Source organism: Sorex araneus, chromosome 1, assembly GCF_027595985.1.
Source record: "Sorex araneus isolate mSorAra2 chromosome 1, mSorAra2.pri, whole genome shotgun sequence".
Classification (NCBI taxonomy): Eukaryota; Metazoa; Chordata; class Mammalia; order Eulipotyphla; family Soricidae; genus Sorex; species Sorex araneus.
In genome coordinates this window covers 402,905,429-402,928,941 of record NC_073302.1, presented here as the reverse complement: position 1 = coordinate 402,928,941, position 23,513 = coordinate 402,905,429, and the positions used below count along the sequence as shown (strand labels likewise).

At 38.9% G+C, this 23,513-nt stretch overlaps 1 protein-coding gene across 3 annotated transcripts in view; it reads left to right on the top strand.

Annotated features, from left to right (window-relative positions):
• Positions 1 to 23,513, top strand: part of RELN (reelin) — a 530,126-nt gene that overhangs the window by 469,747 nt on the left and 36,866 nt on the right. For all 3 annotated transcript variants that reach the window (XM_055133703.1, XM_055133707.1, XM_055133712.1), the window contains exons 47-50: positions 9,846 to 9,986; positions 11,183 to 11,360; positions 13,869 to 14,062; positions 22,013 to 22,269. In XM_055133703.1, coding sequence (XP_054989678.1) covers positions 9,846 to 9,986; positions 11,183 to 11,360; positions 13,869 to 14,062; positions 22,013 to 22,269 — 770 coding nt within the window. The remainder of the gene's footprint in view (positions 1 to 9,845; positions 9,987 to 11,182; positions 11,361 to 13,868; positions 14,063 to 22,012; positions 22,270 to 23,513) is intronic.

Here is a 23,513-nt window from a genome sequence, read left to right as displayed (position 1 = left end):
GTACTGACAGCTTAGATCCAAGTGCTAAGGGGCAGTTATGGGTGACTGTGACAATCTGCCAATTGTAGCTTGTCCACTCACTTATCATGAAAACGCCAGGCTAGGATCCCAGTATGGCTGGCACAGATGTGATGAGAATTAACGGAGGTTAACTGTCTACAGGTTGATATCAAACCGTTCCCCAAAGTGGAAGAGCCAGATATATCAGTAGCTATCATTCCATTGTTCATTTAACAGTTGCTTTTGAAATGCTTTGTTCTGTAGATCAGTGTGAGAAACTGAATTTATCTCTGTCTGAACATTTGGTCCTGTGGGAGATATCTTAAACAGATCACAGCAATCACAAAAATAAATGTTTAATTCGACCCTGATAATTAATGAAGGATGGTTGCTTGGTGCTGAAATTACATAAAATAGGGAGATCTTTCTTGGTCAGAAAAGGTTAAGGGATACTTTCTTGAGGCAATAGTAATTGAGATGAGGTAAAGGATGGATAGGAGCTAACTAGGAAAAGAAGAAGAAAGAGAAAGATTTGTGGATTTCTTACATGAAGTCTGAAAATCCTTAGGGTGTAGCACTGATGATAAGATTTGCATTCAAAAACCCTTGTTTTAACTGGAGAACAAGTTAGGACAGATAAAAGTAGATGTAAACTACTTAAGCTACTTAAACTCTTAAACAGGCAGTAAATATGGTGGTTTGAACTAATACTAATGAGCGTAAACTGTGGTACGGAAGCTATGAAAGTAGTGGAAGAAGTAATGATAACTGAGCTCAGTGTTGGACCTGGGACAGTGAGGAAACGGGCATTATTGAAGATGATGTCCTGGTCCCTAAGTTGCAAGACTGAAACAGTGTTGGTAGAAGTTTGTTTTTGTTTTCGGCGTGCCAACAAACCAAGAACTCATACATGAAAAGCATGTAGTGAGCTACATTGCCAACCTGAATGCTAGTGCCTTCCACTGGGAAGAGAACACTGAGGCTTAGCTCCAGACATGACAAGGTTAAAACCTAAATAAACCGAAGGTAGATAAAAATCACTGTCTCTATTCCTTCCTCTATGCACTGGTTAAGTTAGATCTTCCCGGAAGGCAAATGGTGGTAGAGTGCAGTGCCTTGGACTGTGAGTCAGTAGCAATGACTGCACTTTAGCTTAAGTTCCCACCACAGAAGAAGATAAAATCTGAGGGAAATGAGAATAAACCCAATCAACATCAACTAATCATTAACACTAGTTTAGTGCTCCTCTGTGGAATGTAAATGCTGAGAGGTAGGAGATAGACTTGAATATGAGAGCAAGAGGGTGTTTGGGAGTGGGAAGGTGGGGGCACCTGACCCTAAAGGATAGCTGTAGATTCTGTAAATAATAAGAGTAATGAACAAAGCAGGGATACATGAACATAAGCAGGGGGGGGAGGGTAAGCACAAGTGTTGCTGATGGAAGAAGGCTCATTTCTCATATTGTTAAGAAATGTTGATTATTAGAGTCTAGTTAACATCAATCATGATGCAAGGCTAGGGGAGGTAAGATTTGTAGAAAAAAATATGAAGTCTAGTGAGTTTTACACTGAAAATATCTGCTAAGAAAAAAGTAAGGGCCAGAGCAATAGAACAGTGGTTGGGGGGAGTTTCCCTTGCATGAAGCCCACTTGGATTCTTTCCCCAGCACTCTATGTAATCTCCTGAGCAACACCAGAATTGATCCCTGAGTACAGAGCCAGGAGTGATCTCCGAGCACTGGCAGGTACAGTGCTGCCAACTTCCTCTCCAGTGTATACATTTAATGGCACAATGAGTGAACTAGCTATTAAAAGAACTTGGAAAATACAGTCAGGAAAGTTGAATAATACTCCAAATAATATGGTATCCAAAATTTAAATGAGAAGAGAATATCAATCAGAAAGAAGTAGCTATCACTAAAAAAGAGTCAGGAAGAGAAAAAGTCTTACAATTAATTTACTTGGCTTTTCAATTAGGAGATAGTGATGTTGTAAAAAAGTTTCAGTTATATATAATAAAATGAATGCAACTTTTCTGATGTCAGAGACTCTACAACATTCCATACTTGTACTACCTTTTATTACAGCATTTTTTTGGTAGTACTGCATTTTTTTCCTTTGTAGTTCCAAGGTTCATACCCAGGACCTCTCCACATGCAAGTGCTATTGCTGAACTATATCCCCTGCCCAATAAGACACCGTTGGGACTATTGAAAAGTCCAACCCTTACAGAAAACAGTGCGAAGATTCCTCAGAAATTTAAAAATAGAACATCCACATGACCTACAAGTCCCTTCCTGGGTGTGTGTGGGGGGGACTTTATGCTAGAACATTAATCCTCCAGGATGTATGTACACCTGTGTGTATCACAGCATTAGTCACAATAGCCAAGATCTGGAAACAACATATATGCCCAACAACAGATGAGTGGAATAATGAAATTGTGGTATATATTCACAATGGAATACTATTCAGCTATAAGAAGGATGAAATCATGCAGTTCACTGCAACTGGATAGAATTAGGGGGAATCTAAGTGAAGTGAGTTCAAGGGCAAAAGAAAATTACTGCATATGCTCGTTTTGTGTGCAGAGTATAAGGAAACAAGACAGTCCCCTGTGGAAACAAACCAGTAAAAACAGGTCCAGTGGAGTCAAAGCAGAGAAGGGAGAAGGGATCTTGGGAGAGTAATGTAGAGTTACTGACACCTTTGTGGTAGCAGTAATGAAGTAACATTATAAAGTATAAAACAATATAAAAATTGTCAGCCAGTTTCCCCAATAAAATTTTTCATTCCTAAAAAACGAGAAGCTACCAGATTCTTAGCTCCTCATCTAAACCAGCCTCCTATTTCCCAAACCTAAAAATAACAGGTGACTCAAGTGGCATGGGTTCTTACCTGTCACCTGAGAACCAGGTGAGTCTTCAGCAAGTAACCCAAATCCACTGAGAAGGGACCCAGGGAGGAGCTGCCACTGTAAGGCTCATGGCTCCCGTATGGGGCTATTTTAAGTCACAGTTTGAAGATGATCCATTCTCTTAGGCTAGCCCCAGTGACCCAGCTGATACCACAGTCTTTAAAGATTAACTACAATACTTTGGAAGCCAAGTGGCTTTTAACCACAGCAGGGAAGCTATTTAATGTTCACAGGAAGTTTAAAAGAAAGGTGATAAGTATAAGAAAGGGCAAGAAGAGAGGAAAGATTGGGGTGATCCAAGGAGATGCCTACAGCTTATTGCACGTAAACAAATTTTGAGCAGGAGGAAATTTTTCAGTGACATTCTCACCTACTATGACTGAAAACAAAGGAAAGGTCTTATCCTTAGAAAAAGTAGTAGTTAAGCACAACACTTATTAAATTTGTCTGAAGAAATGATTAAGGGAATTGCAAATTTCTTTTAAAGAAAAGAAAAGTTCCAGCTTAGGAGTAGTTTCTGAAAGACTTTTTGGCAAGCATTTACATTGCTAAACAGCTTATTGATTTTTTTCACTCATGTCAGAGAAGTCTTGCACTTCCCTAATGTATCTATCTTTTTATGCATTATTTTGATATTTTTTAGTGTTACACCTATTGCTTCACACACACATACACAGAGAGAACATAAAGTAGTTTTATAAAGTATGAATCACTCATTCTCCATTGAGAATATACTTTGTTATCAATAGGAAATTCCTGTTATCTAAAGGCTGGTCCACTGTGTTTGATGTCCTCAGTGAACTTACTGAGTATGTTATAGTTTTTCTTATTCCTACTAATGATAATCATCACCAAAATAACAACCAAAATAATCTTATTTTTACCCAAAAAAAAGTTTTTTTCACTTAGTGAGTCTTAATTGTGAGACTTGTGAGACTTGTTACTGTTTTTGGCATATCGAATATGCCATGGGTAGCTTGCCAGGCTCTGGCGTGCGGGTGAGATACTCTCGGTAGCTTGCTGGGCTCTCCAAGAGGAGCAGAGGAATCAAACCCAAGTCGGCTTCCGCTGCGCTATTGCTCCAGCCCTCATGATGGAGATTTGACTGGTGCCTGCTCGAGCAAATCGATGAGCAAGGGGATGACAGTGACAGTGACAGTGATTCTCAAATCAGAATTTCACTGTGAGTTTAAAAGGACCACAAATGGAACTGGAGAAATAGTACAGAGGTAAGGTGCTTGCCTTGCATGAGGCCAACCCTGGTTTGATCCCCACATATGTTCCCCCCCAAGGACCACCAGAGTAAGAGCACATAGCAAGGAGTGAGCAGTGTTGGATGCAGAAAAAAATTGAATACATAAGTGGACCACAGATTACTTTTGACTAACATTGTTTACCGTGCAGTAACATCAAATTGAGGAAAATACATGCTAAATTTCCATAAAATCACTACTTCAACAATTATTCATTTATGATCAGTCTTGTTACATCAATAGCACCACTCACTCCTGCCACTCCCATACTATGCTGAAATAAATTCAAGCCATTAGATCATTTCAACTGTAAATATTTCAGTATATCTCTGAGAAAGAATTTTAAATGCCCATAACTGTGATATCATTATCATACCATAAAATTAATGATAATTATCTATTCAGTACTAATTCCATATTCATATTGAAATATCCCTGGTGTCTCATGAAATGTATACGGTTCAAATTAGGATAAAAATCAAAATATTTGGTTGACTTATCTTTTAAGTCCCCAGTAATCTCAAAGTCCCCTGTCCTCCCTTTTAGGATAAGGATTAAGACACTGGGGAGGTTATTTGATTTTTCCCACAGACACACAGTCCATGCTAAAGCATGCTGGACAAAGTTCTCCATGTGCACTTTAACAAGCAAGGAGGAGACACATTGGGTATGACTCATCTAAATACTTCAGGTGCTAATCTTTCACCCTAGCAGAAATGCAGATCTCCGCACAAAGAGAACAAGAAGGATCTAGGTCTCCTTATGAAGGTGTATTACCTTTATCCTATTAGTTTGGGGTCATAATCTGTAATCTAAACACCTTCCCCTCCCCAGTCACTATTCAGATCTAAGTGTGTTATAAGAAATTTAAGAGAAAGGAAAATCAAATGACGGTATACATTCTTTTTTGGGCTGATTCTTATTATGTCAAAATCCCAAAGTGTTAGTCTTTTGATGTTCTATAAATTTTCAGTGTTAATTGTCTTTTGATGTTCTATAAATTCCCAGTGTTAGTTGTAGTCACCAAGAGAATTTTTTTTAACCACAAGTTCTACAATATCTAAAATAAATCGTTCATTACTAGCAGCTGAATCAAGAAATTTCTCCAAGTCTTTGTCTACCATCCAGAAACACTAAAATTCTCAATGACATCATCTCCAAAGGTGGTATACTAAATCTGGACACGGTGGACTCTAGATTCATTTCGAAGAGTAAGAAGTTAACTAAGCCCCCATCTTGACTACCAGTCTCGTGACTCATGAGATAATTTTTATGCCAAGAGAGTGGTGATAGTCATCCCTTCATTTTCACCCCCAAAGTGTGCCTTCTTTCTTTTGTTCATAGATTAGTGTCTTCTCATGAAGCTCTCTCCCAAAGCAGGATCTGCTCAGCCCGCTACAGTCCTTTGTCCCAGTTAATTCGTGTTCCTGAAACCAAAGCTCATAGTTTATGTATCAACCTGAGAGTAAGGGAAACATCAGAGATACATGGAAAGGTTTGAAAATAAGGGCCTAAGAGATAGTACAAGGATGAAGTTGTCCACTTGCACACGGCCAATCCCTGGAATCACATGATTCTCTTGACCACAACTAGGAGTGATCCCGGTGGGTAAACCAAGAAGTAAACCCTGTGCACCACTTGATGTGCCAACACCACCACCATCCCTCCACACACACACATCTATATATAATTTTTTATCAATGGACTTTTTCTCCTGACCCTGAGGATTTCATAGGTCATTCAGTGGAACATATACAAATACACCAAGTTATGTAACCAAACCAATTGAAAGGTGTGAAGGAGTTTAGGGAAATATAATGAAAGATTTCTTATCTACTTATGAAGCAACATTTAGTGGCATGCTTTATGTACAATAGATTGGGTAGAGTAAATGATAGAAGTTCAGAAAAGATGCAGAGGGAGCGGTAGCAGTGATTTGGAGGAAGAGAGAAATCTCTGGGTTGTTTCCTCCAGTTGCCAAGAAGGAGCATCGGGTTGGGGAGGGCCCTCTCACACTGTGTAAGAAGTTCAGGATAAATGATGAAACCTATCAAGGGACTGCACAAAACCCTTGCAGGTCCTGGGAAATGCCAACTAATTAATTTTCACAACACCCTTATGAGGCAGGAAGTAGCGTTTTCTGACTTTCAGGGGGGGAGGGGCGGGAGAGGTGTCAGAACATAAATTTGAGTGTTTGGGGCTGTCCGTGGGGAAGCACTGACAAGGCTGGGACTTCAACTCCCAGATTTTAATTTTTGACTTCTATTTCAGTTCATCTCCTTAGTGAAAACATGTTTCCTTTTCTTATAAAGTATATTATATAACATATATACTCCTATTTTAGAGATACATAATTACCAGATGTAGATTCCCAAGAAAGTAAAACTCTGGAGGGGGTGACAGTCACATCTGAGACCACATCCTTAGAGATCCTCTGCTTTCACGCCCTTCTAATATAGGGCCAGTTTGTCACCATCCTCAGAGTATTTCTATTACCAGAGTACAGGTTTGTGCCCTCACTTATCATCACCCCTACGAAGTGACAGGGTTTACATGTTGTCTCCCCTATCCTCTTTCCTGTGGAGTGCCACTAAGTGTACAAAACCAAAATGTCATGGTTAGAAGTCTCTGTAAAAACTATTCTCACCCCAACAACGAACACATCTGGCTTTTAGATCTTCTATACAATCTCTGCTGAGTGGTTGTCTGGACTGTGATTAAAAGCCAATGATCAAAAAGCAACCACCTGTGAATCATCTCCTGCCAACCCTCTGCCACTGCTGGACTTTCTCATCACCCATTCGCAGACATAATATCCCTCTTTCCCAACTGACCCCCGTCCAGCCACCCTACAAGGCATTTCTCCTTTGGCTCTTCCCAGATGCCTTACTTATGATAAACTTTAGAGTCTTCAAGTAAACATTGTGGAACCCCACTTATAAGCGACAGAACAACAGAATGATAGAGAACTGTACACGTCATACCACTCTGAGCACACCCAATCTCGGAAGCTAAGCAGGATTAAACCTAGTTTATACTGGATGGAAAAGCAGAGTGATAGAAATTGGATTAATCCAATAATCCTATAAATAGGCACTTTGTGGAGGGCTTCCCAGAGTGTTCAGAGGACCTCATGCCATTCCTGGTGACACTTAGCATGCCTGTATGGACCTGATGGTTCAGTGCTCAGTGCTTGGAGTCCAATAGAACTACAACAGATAGTGCTAGGGGTCAAATACAGGGTCTCATGCATACATGAGGTATGTATTCTACCCCTTTCACCTATTTCACTAGCCCCAATAGGTAACTTTAATAAATGTGGCATGTGCTTAAATGGATCATGCATGACATGCATGAGATGTTAAGGAAACAAGGACATTTTATTATTTCACTACTTTCTCTAATCAAAGAAGACCGAAAACAATATTCCAGAAGTACTACACAGAAGTACCACTTGTCAGAATCCAAGTAAAGATAAGCTCCAGAGATAGGATATTCCACTGTGTGTTGTTTTTGTAGTGTTGCACGCTGTCACATTATTGTGTACACAGGTATAGTTATTAATATACCAGTCATTAAAAATTAACTGATCAACAGAACCACTGAGTCTCATGACCTCAAGAGATCATATTCACATCACTTACTATAAGAAAAGATCAACTATCTGTACCTATTGAGTACATGCTAAGTAGCTGGCACTGTGCATAATTATATAATGTGTTCAACATAAGGCAGCTAACCTTGCTCTCATAACTTACTTTCCTGAGGCAGAGACATTTAAGAAATACACGTGCAAATAAATATTAGTGGCTGTAATTGTGACAGATACTATGAAGAGAAAGAACAGTTAGCTATGGAAGAAAGATGACCTAAAAAGGGAGCAGGAAGTATGTGTTTCAATGATGATCTGACATTCATCTGAGACCTGAAGATAAAGGAAAGAAAAATATTCAGTCCAAGTACAGGGGCAGCAGGGAAGCACTGATGTGTGTGTTGGGGAGGGGGGGGCGTGATTGGTGGTTATGAGCTTTGGATCTTGAGAGAACAGCATTCCAGAAGTGAATGGCCCAATGAGGAAGGTGAGGAAGGAGAATTTCAGGCAGAATCTTATGGATCAAGGATGTGTTGGGAGTTTAAGAAAAATGCAATAGCAAGGTATAAGAGTATATTGGGTAGACATTTCACTGAGAATGTATAAGACCAGAGGTGCAAGAAGGGTTGTGGGAAAAAATCAATGCATAGATGCTCAGTAAACAAATCAAACTGAATTGATGATCCTCATTCATATCTGTTTTCTTTCTGTTTTCTAAAATTGACTTAAGTGGGTTTTTCTTTTGCTATTTTTGGGGGTCACACCCGGCGATGCACAGGGGTTATTCCTGGCTCTGCACTCAGGAATTTGTCCTGGCAGTGCTCGGGGGACCATATGGGATGATGGGGGATCAAACCTGGGTCAGCTGCTTGCAAGGCAAACGCCTTCCCCACTGGACTATCGCTCTGGCCCTGATTTAAATGTCTTTAATTAGAAATCTATAAAGTTCTTACCATTGTTTGGTCTTTGTCCTTTATAAAATAGATCTCTCTGAGTCAAAGGAGTAAAATTCTCATTGTGACAGAAATGCGGACTGGAGCGATAGCACAGTAGGTAGGGCGTTTGCCTTGCATGCGGCCAACCTGGATTTGATTCTTACGTACCTCTAGGAGAGCCGAGCAATCTACTGGGAGTATCCCACCTGCATGTCAGAGCCTGGCAAGCTACCTGTGGTGTATTCAATATGCCAAAAACAGTAACAGCAAGTCTCACAATGGAGACGTTACTGGTGCCCGCTCGAGCCAATTGATGAACAATGGGAAGATAGTGCTACAGACAGAAATGCCTGAATCCATGAAACAAAACTGGCCTGGACTATTTCCCCATCTCTGAATGTTCAGACTCATTGGCACCTGAGGCATTGTCTGAATTTTACTGCCATCTAGCGTCTCTGAAACAGGCTTTTGTATGCGTGACTTTAAACAAGATACTCCTCAAAGCTGCCTGCAAATGAGCCAGGGATTTCTGCCTCTGTGTTGAAAGAATCTACTCTGGCTTCAATCTATATTACATTTAAATCAATACCATTCTCTCAGCCAGTCTATCTAGGGTTTTGCTGATCTCTCTGCCCTTCACTCCTCTTGTCCTAAGACTTTCAGTGGGAGAGTACCTCAGGAATGCTATGGGAGCTAGACGGTATTTGAAAGCCAGTCAGCTTTCAATACTGTCTGCATCTAGGAAGGAATTAGGAGTGGAAATTCAGCCCATAGCCTATTTCACCAGTCACAGGCATAAGGTTTACAGCTGCTGAGATACAGGCATCTCTTCCTAATTTGCACATATGATTTATCAGCAACCCTGGCCTCAGTCCGAAGTAATTCCTCCCATATCTCAGGACTGTGCCTCTGAGACTGGTAGTTTTAGGATCACTTTGAATTTACCCCACATTTCCAAGGCTCAGAAAGATTACAGGCCCAAAATATTTTCTCAAGATATGGCAGTTCAATTTGACTTGGTTTTGTTCATCCAGGTTTTACATCAAATATAGCTATAATGTTATTCCCTTCCATGCGCTCATTCAGACACACCAGAACTCAACCCTCTTTCTGCTGCATCATTCATTATAATTCTCTTTTACTTCAAAGGTCCCAAGCCACTCGTTTCCGCTGGCATCAACCAGCTCCTTTTGACAAACAGCAGACATGGGCAATAGATAATGTCTACATTGGGGACGGCTGTGTAGATATGTGCAGTGGCCACGGAAGGTGTATCCAAGGAAACTGTGTGTAAGTAGATTTTCTTTTTCTTTTTCTTTCTATAGGAAATTTCTCATTCACATTCCAGCCAGGAGTTTTTTAAGTGTTTTTTTAATCGCTCCCCAGCTACCTTGGGTTACACATTTTTTCTTGAAATATGACTTGAACTAACTATGGAGTTGATGGATATTGTATCTTTATTCTTTCTAGAAATTAGAAATTGAACAATAGCTATTTGTCAGAGAAAGGCTGAATTATAATTGACTATTTTATTTCCTCCTGTGTTTCTCTGATACACCGGAGTCTTGGAAAAGACATTAAAGAAAGTTCAGAAGTTCACTGTGTTCTGACTGAAAATAAAACATCCTATGTCATTTTTCTCACTTCGATCTGAATGTATGTCATTGCATGCATTACTTATGGTAATAGTATTTGCATAAGAACGTATATTGAACCCTAATTATCAGGCATATCTATCTGGTGGGGGGCTTAGTTTGTTATTCTTGAAGACCCTTGTAATCTTTGAAAGTACCTAAATACAGTGTGTTTAAGTAAGTGGGGGCAGGGGCAGGTGTCTACTATAGTCGGCTCTGCTTTATTTTGAAAGGTCATGCTGTTCAATGGAGAGCTGTGAATGAAGGTGTTGATAGAAAGTACATAATACCTTCTCTAAATTCTATATTCATAATACCTTCTCCTCTAAGACTCTATAGCTGAGTCTAGTTCATATCCAGAATGACCTCTGAGATCCCTAAGCTTCCCAGACACTCCCGTTTACTCACACAATGAGCAGAAAAGTTAATTCTTTGGTCAGAAATAACAAATGTTATCTAAAATACCTGCTGTTTGTAGTAGTGCCCTAAAAACTCTGTTGGACCAATTTAATAAATTAGTAGGACCCAAGGTTAGTCTGGCAGGTAGTTTTATCCTAAGGTCCACAGATGTGTCATTAGAGACAAGATATTAGATTAGTGCATACTTTGAAGTTGCTTCATACTCTCCAGCTATAAACCCAAACCAGTACTTCAGGCAAGCCCAGAGGCGGTTAATTCATAGTTTCATTTCTCATCTAAAGCACTGTTAGGAAGAGCAGGTAAATTCTGGCCAGCTCTGTGAGATAAGTAACCTTTTCATCATCCTGAACCAGGAAAGTGGGCCTCCCTCCTTTGTGAATACTCTTGTGAGGGCTTTGATGTTGCCTTTCCTTTCTTTTGCTCCACACCCAGCTGTGATGAGCAGTGGGGTGGCCTGTACTGTGATGAGCCCGAGACCTCCCTTCCAACCCAACTGAAAGACAACTTCAATCGAGCTCCATCCAACCAGAACTGGCTCGCTGTGAACGGAGGGAAATTAAGTACAGTGTGTGGTGCGGTGGCTTCCGGGATGGCCCTCCATTTCAGCGGGGTGAGTGTCCTGTGGCTGGGTTTTCATTTCTGCATTTGCTGATTTCCTCCAGTACTGAGCCTCTTGAATTTCAATTGGCAAATCAAGATGCAGTGTTTTTTTTGTTTGTTTTGTTTTGTTTGGGAGCCACACCTGGCGATGCTCAGGGAGTTGCTTCTGGCTTTGTTCAGGGGACTTACTTAGGATGCAAGTCAAAGGCTGTAGCCATTATTCTCTTTCCAGCCCCATCAACATGCTTTTTAGTTATTCTAAATCAGAAGTTTCTTAATGTCTTAGGCCTACCAGGTCCTTTTCAGAAAGAAAAAAAAATCACTCAGTGTCCTTCTGCCCTGGAAATCTCCCTCCTTTAAGCAAACAAAAAGTGACCCCAGTTTCACACAAGGCTCCAATCCCCTCCCCAGGATCTTTCCCATGCCCCCCACAAGGAGACAGTTATTGCCTACTTAGGGAAAAGAATGGCCCATCTCTGAACTTACAGCTTTATAAAGATTAATAAAATGGTATATCTAATATTTTCCAATCACAAACCACTTGAGATAATGTAATATAGGAGGGCAGCATCAGTAAAGACATATTAAAGTGCACATTTTGAAATAAGTAAATAAATAAATAAAAACACATAAATGGTGACCAGGGATGTAAGTCAGTGGTAGAGTCCCTGGCTCACATTGTGAAACCCAGAGTTCAGTTCTAGCACTTCAACACACACAAACACACACACACACACACACACACACACACACACATGACACATGACTTAAATAAATTTTCACCCATTTGGGGAAAGGTGCCTGCACTGTGTGAGGGTGGGGATGCACTAATGGAAAACTACCTCTTATAATAGATTTGGGATATAAGGAGCAGAAAATCTGAAAACTAAACTTCAAGGGTTTCCTGAATTTATTAACAATTAATCCTTTCTATAAATTATCCAGTATAGAATAATTGTGAGTACCTGCTAGACATCTGTGATTATAGCAGATTATTTTGTGAATAAAGCAATGTTGGAAATTTCCTTTTTATATCAGTCATTCTACCTCACTGCCCTAACTTGCTAAAAATAGGATTTCCGCAGTACCATAATTAAATATCCTTCATAGGCAATTAAACCTTTAAAAGTTACAAATGTATTATCATTTCTTTACTTTCCTACCATGCCCTTAGAATTTGTATTTGTGCCAATGAAGTAACTATTTATTCAGCATTTCAACCCAAGAATAATGAGAGGACACAGAGCACATAGCATTTATAAACACCAACACTGAGAATGCAGTATTCATATACTCTTTCTAACTTAGTTGGAACTCTCAGTGTCCTAGTTTTCTTCACACACTTGACTAAGAAATTTTTACTTTCCTACATTAATAAATTGATATAAGTGGCAATAGAAGCCCTAAACTTTTGGATTAAAAACATTGCAACTATTATCACTAATGATGTTAAACTGTATGAAATTGCCAAATATAATCATGTTTTAATTATCTGTTAAAATTCTCACTGTAGGAACTGGAGCCATAATATAGAGGGTAGGATGCTTGCCTTACACACAGCCAGCCCACGTTCAATCCCTAGCACCCCGTATGGTCCCCCCGAGCACCACCAGAAATGATCCCTGAGCATAGAGCCCTAGTAAGCCCTGAGCATCACCAGGTATGGCCCAAAAAGCAATAGGTAACAAACAAATAAATAATCAACATGCTGTTTTATTAAAATTTTTATGTCCTTCTAAGAAGGAAATGATATATCTAACGTGTTTAATAAAAAATATTTATGATCAGAGCTGGAGTGATAACACAGTGGGTAGGGTGTTTGTCTTGCAGGCGGCCGGGCTGAGTTCAATTCCCGAGCACCACCAGGACTAATTCCTGAGTACTGAGCCAGGAGTGATCCCTGAGCATAGCTGGGTGTGACCCAAAAATAAAAAAAAATATGTATTTCTGATCAAGTAAAATAAATAAAAGTTTATTTATTTATTTATTTATTTATTTATTTATTTTTACTTTTTGGGTCACACCCGGCAATGCACAGGGGTTACTCCTGGCTCTGCACTCAGGAATTACTCCTGGCGGTGCCCTGGGGACCATATGGGATGCTGGGAGTCGAACCCGGGTTGGCTGCGTGCAAGGCAACCGCCTTACCCAGTTTATGTCTTTTAAACTAGTAAACATCTATAAACAATTGAATAGTTTAGTAGATTAATAAAAGCATACAACAGTTACTTTAATGTCAACTCATAACTTCCTTATAAAAAAATATAAAATGTCTACTTATATTGTCCTATGTAAGTAAAAACTCAATACTGAATTTCAGAGTTCACAAATATTTGCTGAGCACCTCTTGCATGCAAAGAGCCATGCCACAGTTGTAGAGATGATAATATCAACATTACAGTATTAGTTGTATTTAAAAAAAAGAAATATAAAATGCTAGAAACCAGAGAAAACCCTGTCTAACCTATGATAAGGATCCCTCGTTACTGTTGTGTCATGTTCTGCTTCTTTTTCCTAGGGTTGCAGCCGACTGTTGATCACTGTGGATCTCAACCTCACTAATGCGGAGTTTATTCAATTTTACTTCATGTACGGATGCCTGATTCCACCAAACAACCGTAACCAAGGTGTTCTCCTTGAATATTCTGTCAATGGAGGCATTACCTGGAATCTGCTCATGGAAATCTTCTATGACCAATACAGTAAACCTGGGTTTGTATTCTGTTTTGTCTCTAATAAATAGTGTGTTGGACCAAAAAAGTTTAGAAAGACTGACCAGCAGTGAGTCCCTGGACCATAGAGGGGCCTCACCTGACTTACTGGAGAAGGTGCCTCTGGGGCTGACATGAAGATAAAGTTTATGAAAGGTTTCAACAGCTGCTCTAGGATTTTATTTTAAGACAAATCAGTTTTCTAGTACCAAAGTAAGATAAAAGATACTATCACAATGCCAAGAGTAAATAGATCCAGTACAAAACCCTCATATAAATAGGTATGTATGAAGTAATTTTGTCATTTCAGTAACATTTTTTTTTTACTTTTTGGGTCACAACCGACAATGCACAGGGATTACTCCTGGCTCACGCATTCGGGAGTTATTCCTGGTATGCTCGAGGGACCATATGGGATGCTTCGAATCAAACCCGGGTCAGCTGCATGCAAGGCAAATGCCCTACCCCCTGTGCTATCACTCCAGCCCCACAGTAACATTTTTGAGAAAATGAAAACATAAAACCTTTATTTGTATATTTGTGCAGTATACACTTATTTGTGTTATTTAATTTTAAAGAATTAGGTGCTAGAAAATAAAAGCGTGCACAAATACACACACACACACACACACACACACACACACACACACAGAAGCTTAGAAACGCTTTAAGAAGTCCAGAGCCTATTCTTAAGTTTCTTATCTTAAAACCCTGAATAAAAACAGTGAATATATCATTTTACATCATTTAATCTTAGAGAGAGAGAAGAAAATTACCATAAAGGCAGGCTGGGGGTGGGGTGAGGAGAGGTGGCAGGAGGGAAACTGGGAACGTTGGTGGCAGGAAATGTACACTGGTGAAGGGACAGGTGTTGAAACATTGTATGACTGAAACCCAGTCATGAACAACTTTATAATTGTATATCTCACAGTGATTCAGTTTTTAAAAGGGGGTGGAAATAATTAAATAAATAAAACATTTTATCTTTAAGTGCAGAAAGTAACGTGACACATTGGAAAGATAAAAAAAATGTTATAAAAAAGAGTATATTTATTAAAATAGGTAAAGAAGGACAGGGAAGAGGAAAAGAAAAGAATGTGTATAGGAAACCATCATTTCCAAGTTTTGTGAATCATAGAACCTCAATCATTTTTTAAAAATAAGCTTAAATAAAAAAAGAGAAGAAATAAAGTGAGAAGAGAGAGAAGAAAAAAGAATAGAAAAGAAGAAAGCAGGGTAGGGAGGATTGAAATAAAGGTGGCCCTTTTATTTGCATAATAAAATTCCCCAAAGAAGAAATGTAGGTGACATATTACTCAGTGCAGGACACCCAGTGGGCAGTCTTAAAAAAAAAAAAAGATAAAATAAAAGCAATGTTAAATTATTGTTATAGGATCATTTAGATTTGCTGTTTATCTATGAATAAAAAACAGAATAACTTAAATAAAAGTATCTTTTTTTATATAAATTAGAACCAGACAAAAGTGCTCCAAAGCTGCTATAATGATTCCACCAGCACCAGAGACCCAGATTCTTTCTTTCTAGTTACTTCTGCTGCACTCAGCACACAACTTCTATTCAGGGTACAAAAGGGGAAGTCTAGCTCCTCCACTTCGCAGCCAGCAGGAAGGAGGATGGGGCAAGTTGCCCATAGTCCATTCATATTCCAGCAGCCAGCACTTAGTGACAGAAGCACACCCAGATGCAAGGGAATCTGGGCACCCTGTCTTCCTTCTAAGTGTCTGTTCACCTCGCTAAACAGATGGGGTCTCGCTGTGAAGGAAGAAAGGAAGTATGGCAATTGAGAAATCTCTCTACCAGCAGCCAAAGTTTTAAATCCTGCACCAGCATTAAAGTTGGACACCGATTAAGGAGTGTAAATAGAATCAAAGTGTTCCACAGTAGAATAGAGTAATAATGCAAACAGAAAAAAGTAGTGCTCATTGCTTAGAAAAAAGTAGGCCAAGTAGACTATTTCCTTGCTTTCTCTGGAGAAGTATGTGTTCCTCAACACTTAAAAAGCAGATACAGAGGAAGAAGTCTTATTTCTAGAAGATAAAAGCATAACATAAGCTCTCTGAAGGATAAATGAATTGACCAAGGTGAGAAAAATGGAATAATTTATTTAAGCTTTCAGCAGCCTCAGATAAATTTCCACTCCAAAGGTTATTAAATATACCAAGAATTTTTCAGAGACAAAATTCAATTAGGAATAAGGGAAAATATGTGGTGATAAAAAATGATTCTTTGGGTTAAAGACTGATTGTGTAATTCTCAAGAATGCACAGATTTCTTATATTATTTACATGTTATAAAATGTTTGAAAGGTTTAATGAAGCTTACAAAAATCAAAGTCATTAAACCAGGTCTTACAAAACAGGGTGTGCAGATAAGCTTCAAAACTGAGATGGCGGGGCTGGAGAAATAACACAGCAGGTAGGATGTTTGCCTTGTACGCAGCCAACCCAGGTTCAATTCCCAGCATCCCGTATGGTCCCCTGAGCACCACCAGGAGCAATTCCTGAGTGCAGAGCCAGGAGTAACCCTTGTCGCATCGCTGGGTATGACCCAAAAAACTAAAAAAAAAAAAAAACTGAGATGGTTAAGGAAGTGAACTTTAGAAAATATTTGTTGAAAGATTGGTGATCACCAAACTGCCAATAACTATACAATTAAGGGTCTAGGAATGATAGTTGAACTTTACTTCCAAATCCATTAATCATGGTCTAAAGCATGCACAAAAAGGTGAAAAAGATGGACATCTTCATTTTGGAGGTTGGAACAAGATGAAGGGAAAAGGAGGAGTTAGAGAAAATTCTTGAGGCATAGAAATATAAATGCAACATGTTGTGTGAGTCCCCTCTGAGGAAATTCACTGAGAATCCCAGCACTGTCTCCAAGGCATTTTCTGCTGTGAAACAAAGAACAGTCACAGACTTAAAAGCTAAGGAGCATGAAACCTCATATTGGGAAGAGTTCGGCCACATCAGAGACTGCAAAGGCATAGACCATTGTCCTGGGGACAGGAAGGCAAGCTGAAACCTATGTCCCAGCTTTAAAGTTCCATGACTACAAAACCTGATCCAGAGGCAAGAACTGAACCAGGCAAGATTCCAGGTTGGCACTTAGAGCAGGAGCACATCACATCCCCTCCAAATCAGCAAGGAGTTATGAGTTCCGAACCCTTCAGAACAGGAAGTAGGTTAAAGCCATTCCAAACTTAAGTTGGATTAGCAATGGGTTGCCTGCATCTGCCTAAGGCAAACAAAACAAAAGCTGCCCCCTTCCAAACCACCTTGGCTCTTCTAAAAAGTCAAGGAAAGAAGAATTCTTCCAGTCTCTGTATAAAGTCAACATTATCCTGAGAGTCTGGAGAGAGAGTACAGCAGATATGACACTTACCTTGCACGCATCCAACCCAGGTTCACTCCTCTAAACCCTGTCTGGCTCCCCAACATCTGCCAGGAGTGACCCTTGAGCTCAGAGTCAGGAGTAAGCCCTGAGCACCACTGGGTGTGCCTCCCCCCAAAGTGTATTACTCTCATACCAAAAGTAAACAGATAACTCCAAAAAAGAAAATTACAGAGAGCATTCCTGATGATCATAGATGTGAAGGTCCTCAACAAAATCACAGTGAACCAACTTCAACAATATATAATGAAATTCATACACTATGATCAAATGGAATTTATTTCAGGGATACAAGGATGTTTCAGTGTACACACATCAATTAAATGTGATATACCACATCAACAAAAGGACAAGTAAGATCATATAATTTTATCAATGGATGCATAGAAAGCTTTGGACAAGATTTAAAATCCATTGATGATTTTTTTAAAACATTCTAAACAAAATAGAAGAAACTTACCTCACATAGTAAAAGCTGTATAGAAAAAATTCACTGTTAATGTCATACTTAACAGAACAAAACCTGAAAGCCTTTCCTCTAAAGTCATGCACATTTCTCAACATAGTAGAAGGATGTCTACATTCATCATGCTTATTTCTCAACATAGTAGAAGTCCCAGCCACAGCAGTTAAGCAAGAAAAAAGAAGTAAAGGAATTCAATTTTGGAAAGAAATTAAACTATCTCTGTTCTCAGATCACATGATATTATACATAGAAAAGTCTAAGTATTATGCCAGTCAAAACTCTAGAAACTATAAATCTATACAGTTACATAGCACACTTTAACACCAATACACAAAAATTAGTTATATTTTTTATAAAATTATGTATGTAGAAGACAAAGAATTTAAAAATACTATTTAAAATTATGTCCAAAAAATAAAATACCTAGAAATCAACTTAACAAATAAAATATTTTTCTGTTGAAAACTTTAAAAGAAATAGGAAAAAACAAAAGGAAATGGGAAAATAGTCCATGTTCACAGATAGGAAGGAATAACTATTTCTTCTAAACACTGTTAGAATGACCTTTCTACCCAAAGCATAATTCAATGCAATTTCTATCCAGATTCCTATGACATTCTTCAAGGAATTAGAAAAAGGACTTATTCCCTGAATAATTAAAGTAATTCTGAAGAAAAAGAAGCTGGAAGGCACTGTTCCTCTGATTTTATACTATTTATAAAGTATAAAATTTTATATTTATATAAAATTGATTTCATATTTATATAAAATATATTTTATATATTTAATAATCAAAACAGTGTGACATTAGTATAAAAGCAGACTCTCAGGACAATGAAATAGAACCAACTGCAAAGAAGCAAGCTGTAAGATACAGGGATAACTAATCTGTGACAAAGGAACCAATTGTGTAAAGTGGAGAGAGGAAAATCACTTCAGCAAATGGTGTTGACAAAACTGAATAAAAATAAAAAAGCCTTATTTTAAAACCAGCCACTACATATACCATACACAAAATTCCATTCAAAATGGATTAAAGAACTTATTCCATAAAATACATCAAGGTGGGGCTAGAGAGATAGCACAGCGGGTAGGGCATTTGCCTTGCATGCGGCCGACCCGGGTTCAAATCCCAGCATCCCATATGGTCCCTTGAGCACCGCCACGGGTGATTCCTGAGTGCCAAGCCAGGAGTAACCCCTGTGCATCGCCAGGTGTGACCCAAAAAGCAAAAAAAAAAAAAAAAAAATACATCAAGGTAAATATTGGCAGAGCTCTCCAGGATATTGAGAGTATTATAATATTGAGAGTATTTAGAGGATGTTCCTTGACTTTACTGTATTGGCAAAGGAAGTAGAAGCAGACATTAACAAAATGTATTGCATAAAATTGAGAAGGTTTTATACCATAGCAGAAACAATGGATAAAACTACTCAGTGGGAAAAATAATTGTACACTGTACATCTGATAGAGAATTAATAATCAAAATAAATAAAACTCAACAATAAACCCTGCACCCCCCTTCAAAAAAATGCATGGCAGAGCTAAGACACTTCTCCAAACAACACATATATACAACCAAAAGGCATATGAAAAGTTATTCCTCACCACTGATTACCAGGAAAATACAAACTAAAATGATCATGTCCACATCAGTGAGAATGACCTGATCAAAAAAGGCCAGAAACACCCAATGCTTATGGGTATGTGGTGAAAATGTACCTTCATTCACTGTTGATTCAGTTTCTATGGAAAATAGCGGGGAGACTTAAGAAAATGTTGTAGTAGAGCTACCATATGACCCAATCATTCCTCTCCTTGACTTCTATCCCCAAAACACAAAAACGTTAATTGGGAAAGATATATACACACAATGGAATACTACTCTGCTATAAGAAATGATGAACTCTTTCATTTTGCCACAATCTGAATGCAACTGGAAGGGATAATGTCAAGCAAATGTCAGAAGGAGAAAAACAAATGGTAGATGCTCTCACTCATATTTGGAGTAGAAAGAAACAAAGCTAAGGAATAGAGAATGGCTAGTAAAAATAAACCCTGAGGTTCTGCCAACAGAATTTAATTTTCCAGGCAACTCAGAGGGGAGGGGAGCATTGGCAAGGTGGGGAGTGGAATTGAATGAACATATGAACAAGAAATGACATAGGGATAGTGGGTAGAGGTATACTTGCACTTTTATTCTGCATATGGTGCAATAATGTTTGCCTGAAATGTAAATATTAATACTGTTGTGAGTCATGGTATATCTGTTTTTTTTAAAGTCTGTGGCTGAAGTGATAGTACAGTGGTTAGGGCATTTGCCTTGCAGACAGTTGACTCAGTTCAATCCCAGGCATCCCATATGGTCTTTTGAGTACTGCCAGGAGTAATTCCTGAGTAAAAAGTCAGTAGTAACCCCTGAGCATGACTGGCCCAAAAACAAACCCCAAAAATTAAAGTATTGGAAATTCAACTTTTAAAAAATTTAAATGGGCTTTGACTGCTACCTATCTGGAATACTGTTCACTATTCCGGTCACACTGTACCTCAGTGAAGACATAAAGGAATGAAGAAGAAGGAAAAATAAAATCAACAGGGAGATACCGTATGAATTAAAACTAAACGAACCAAACATCTTCAATGTGGAAGAAAAGACTAAAGGAGACATCAGTAAGACCTGTCTTCTGAAGGATTCCTCACAGTGTGAATTCGGATTTGTTGGTCCTGTCCTTGGAGCACTAAATTGAGGGAGCCTTGAAAAAAAAGGAAAGTGAATTTAGTATGTATGGATAAAAGAGGTGAAACTTTATACAGGAACAAATAAACCTCAGGAAATTTTATGAATTGTAAATACTTTCTCAAGAGCTAAGCGCATACTGATTGCTTGTTTTTTATATAAATTTCTTTGTATTGGTGATGCCAGGGATCAAATCCAGGGCCTCACACATGTAAGACAAGTGTTCTATCACTGAACTATATCCCCAGCTTTCTACTCTTTTTCTATTCTTTAAAGCTCCCCACCACCCCCAAAGGCATGGAGCCATCTTTGTCCCCATCTGCCCCAGTGACTGGATCAAGCAGGGACCACACCATGGTCTTGTTAGACCATGGTTTCTGCTCAGCATTTCTTAGTGTGAAGTTTTCAGTAAAGTGTAAAGACAAAAATCAAACTACAATAAAGTAATTATAGCTGAGTACTGTCAGACTGAGCCCAGACATTCGGCAATAGTCCAGGGTCCATATTCCAAAAAAGTTACTGGTATTAGTGAGAGATGAAAAAAAATCAAAGTTCTAATGGAAGAAAACACATTGTACCAGTCTCTAGGTCACAGAAAAAATATCTGTGATTGCCCTGTATCTACCATGGTGTGCCTGGTTTAGACTCTCAGAGCCTTTGGCCTCCTCAGTCCTACCCAGGACAGGTAGAATAAGTAGATCATTCGAGGATGCTTGAATTTGTTTTGTTTCCTCAAATTGAGACTTTTGAGGCTTTATAAAATCATGCATGTTTACATTGGTTTTTTAAAAAATTACTTTAGTTGATAACTCTCCCCTCACCCATCATGTGACATACAGTCTCTTATCTTATTGTGAGTGATCTGAAGAGATAGTACAAGGGTTAAAGAACATACATGCCTTGTATTCTGCAGACCCAGTTTGAATCCTTAGCATCAGATATAGTCCTCTGAGCACTGCCAGGGATCTTTCCTGAGCAGAGCTGAAAATAGCCCTCAAACATTCGGGCTGTGGAAACAGGGAAGGAAGGGAGGGAGGGAGGTAGAGAGGGAGGGAGGGAGGGAGGGAGGGAGGGTGAGAGGGAGGGAGGGAGAGAAGAAGGGAAAGGGTTAATACTCTTGCCTTGGATGTGGTTGACCCCGATTCAATCTCTGTCACTGCAAAGATGTCCCAAGCATCACCAGGAGTGACCCTCGTGGACAGAGTCAGGAGTACTCCCTGAGCATCACCAAATGTGACCCAAAAAAATCAAACAAAAAAATGTTAGCTTTGATTGTGAGTCTTTTTCTTTAATGAGATATTTGACAAGATTTTTTTCCCACCCTCATTTTCTTACAGATTTGTGAATATCCTGCTCCCCCCTGATGCTAAAGAGATAGCTACTCGCTTCCGCTGGTGGCAGCCAAGACACGATGGGTTGGATCAGAATGACTGGGCCATCGACAATGTCCTCATCTCAGGCTCTGCAGACCAGAGGACCGTCATGCTGGACACCTTCAGCAGCGCCCCTGTGCCCCAGCATGAGCGCTCCCCTGCAGACGCTGGCCCGGTGGGCAGAATAGCCTTTGACATGTTTATGGAGGATAAAACTGCAGGTGAATGTCTCACTAATACTAAACAAAAATCCAGAGGGAACGTGGTTTCGATTTGGATTTTATCAGAGTGGAATGACAAACTTTTTGTTGACAGAATGTCTGCAAAAGGTTTATCATTTCACAGAAACTGTGAGAAGGATGACTCTTCTCTGTTTCTCTCAGCCTTTCTCCTTTGAATCCTAACTGTATTTATAAAACTCCATCTTTTCCTTTCCAGAAAAATATAATTCAGTAAGTTGCATTCTGTAATCTTTAATCTTTCTTTGAGAACTTGCATTTCTTATGTTTACTGTTTCCTACTCTGGGGAGAAAAACTTTTCAGGATCACTGGTTTGAATATCCAAAGACAACTTTTGTGTTGCCACATGCAAGTGCCATCCATAATGTTGTTTCATGCTTCAGAGAGTATCCACCGTTTTGCTTGTTACTCAGCACTCTCCATCAGAGTAGCACAGTGATCTTTGTGAAATAAAGAGGCTTTCTTCATGCTGCTCTTATTTTTACTGTCTTGTTTTCTTTTCAAGTAATTGCAGGTATTGAATGCAAACCTATAATGTTCGAATTCAGAAATAAGATATACACCCATGAATCCATGTTTACATAGGTCATAAATTTATCAAACACTTCCAAAATGTCTTCCCTCACCCCCTTATGTTATAGTACTGCTCTTTTCTGTAGTAAAAGCATTTAACATAAGATCTACCCACATTGGAAATTTGTACAAATACAATAGAGTACCATTAACTCCAGCCCCTGTACTGTACAGTGTATCTGTACAGCATATTTATTTTATAATATTTAACTCTGTACCCTCAAACTAATATTTTCCCCTATAACCAATATTCTACTCTCTGATTCTACAAGTTTGACTTTTAAACATTTTTTTAAATACTTAAATGACAGTAGAAGAATTTTAATAATAGCTAACTCACTTCCCTACCGGATTACTTAAAATTCTCCTTCTTCAGATGCCACCTAAAAAGCTAAGTATCTATCAGAAGAAAATTCTATGAGTATCTCCCTTTGCTTTTAATTTACAACACTCAGTACACTCCTCTTTCACAAATGTAGGCTTACTGACATCAAATAGTAGGCATATCTCAAACTCACAGCATCCAGGATCCTAAACAGAAGTACTCAGACATGAGTGTTTCTCTCTGGACTGTCTATAATAAAGGAATACTTTCTGCTTAAAATAACCTTAGATCTTGCTTTGAATGAAAATTTGCTGCCAGTAATTTTTC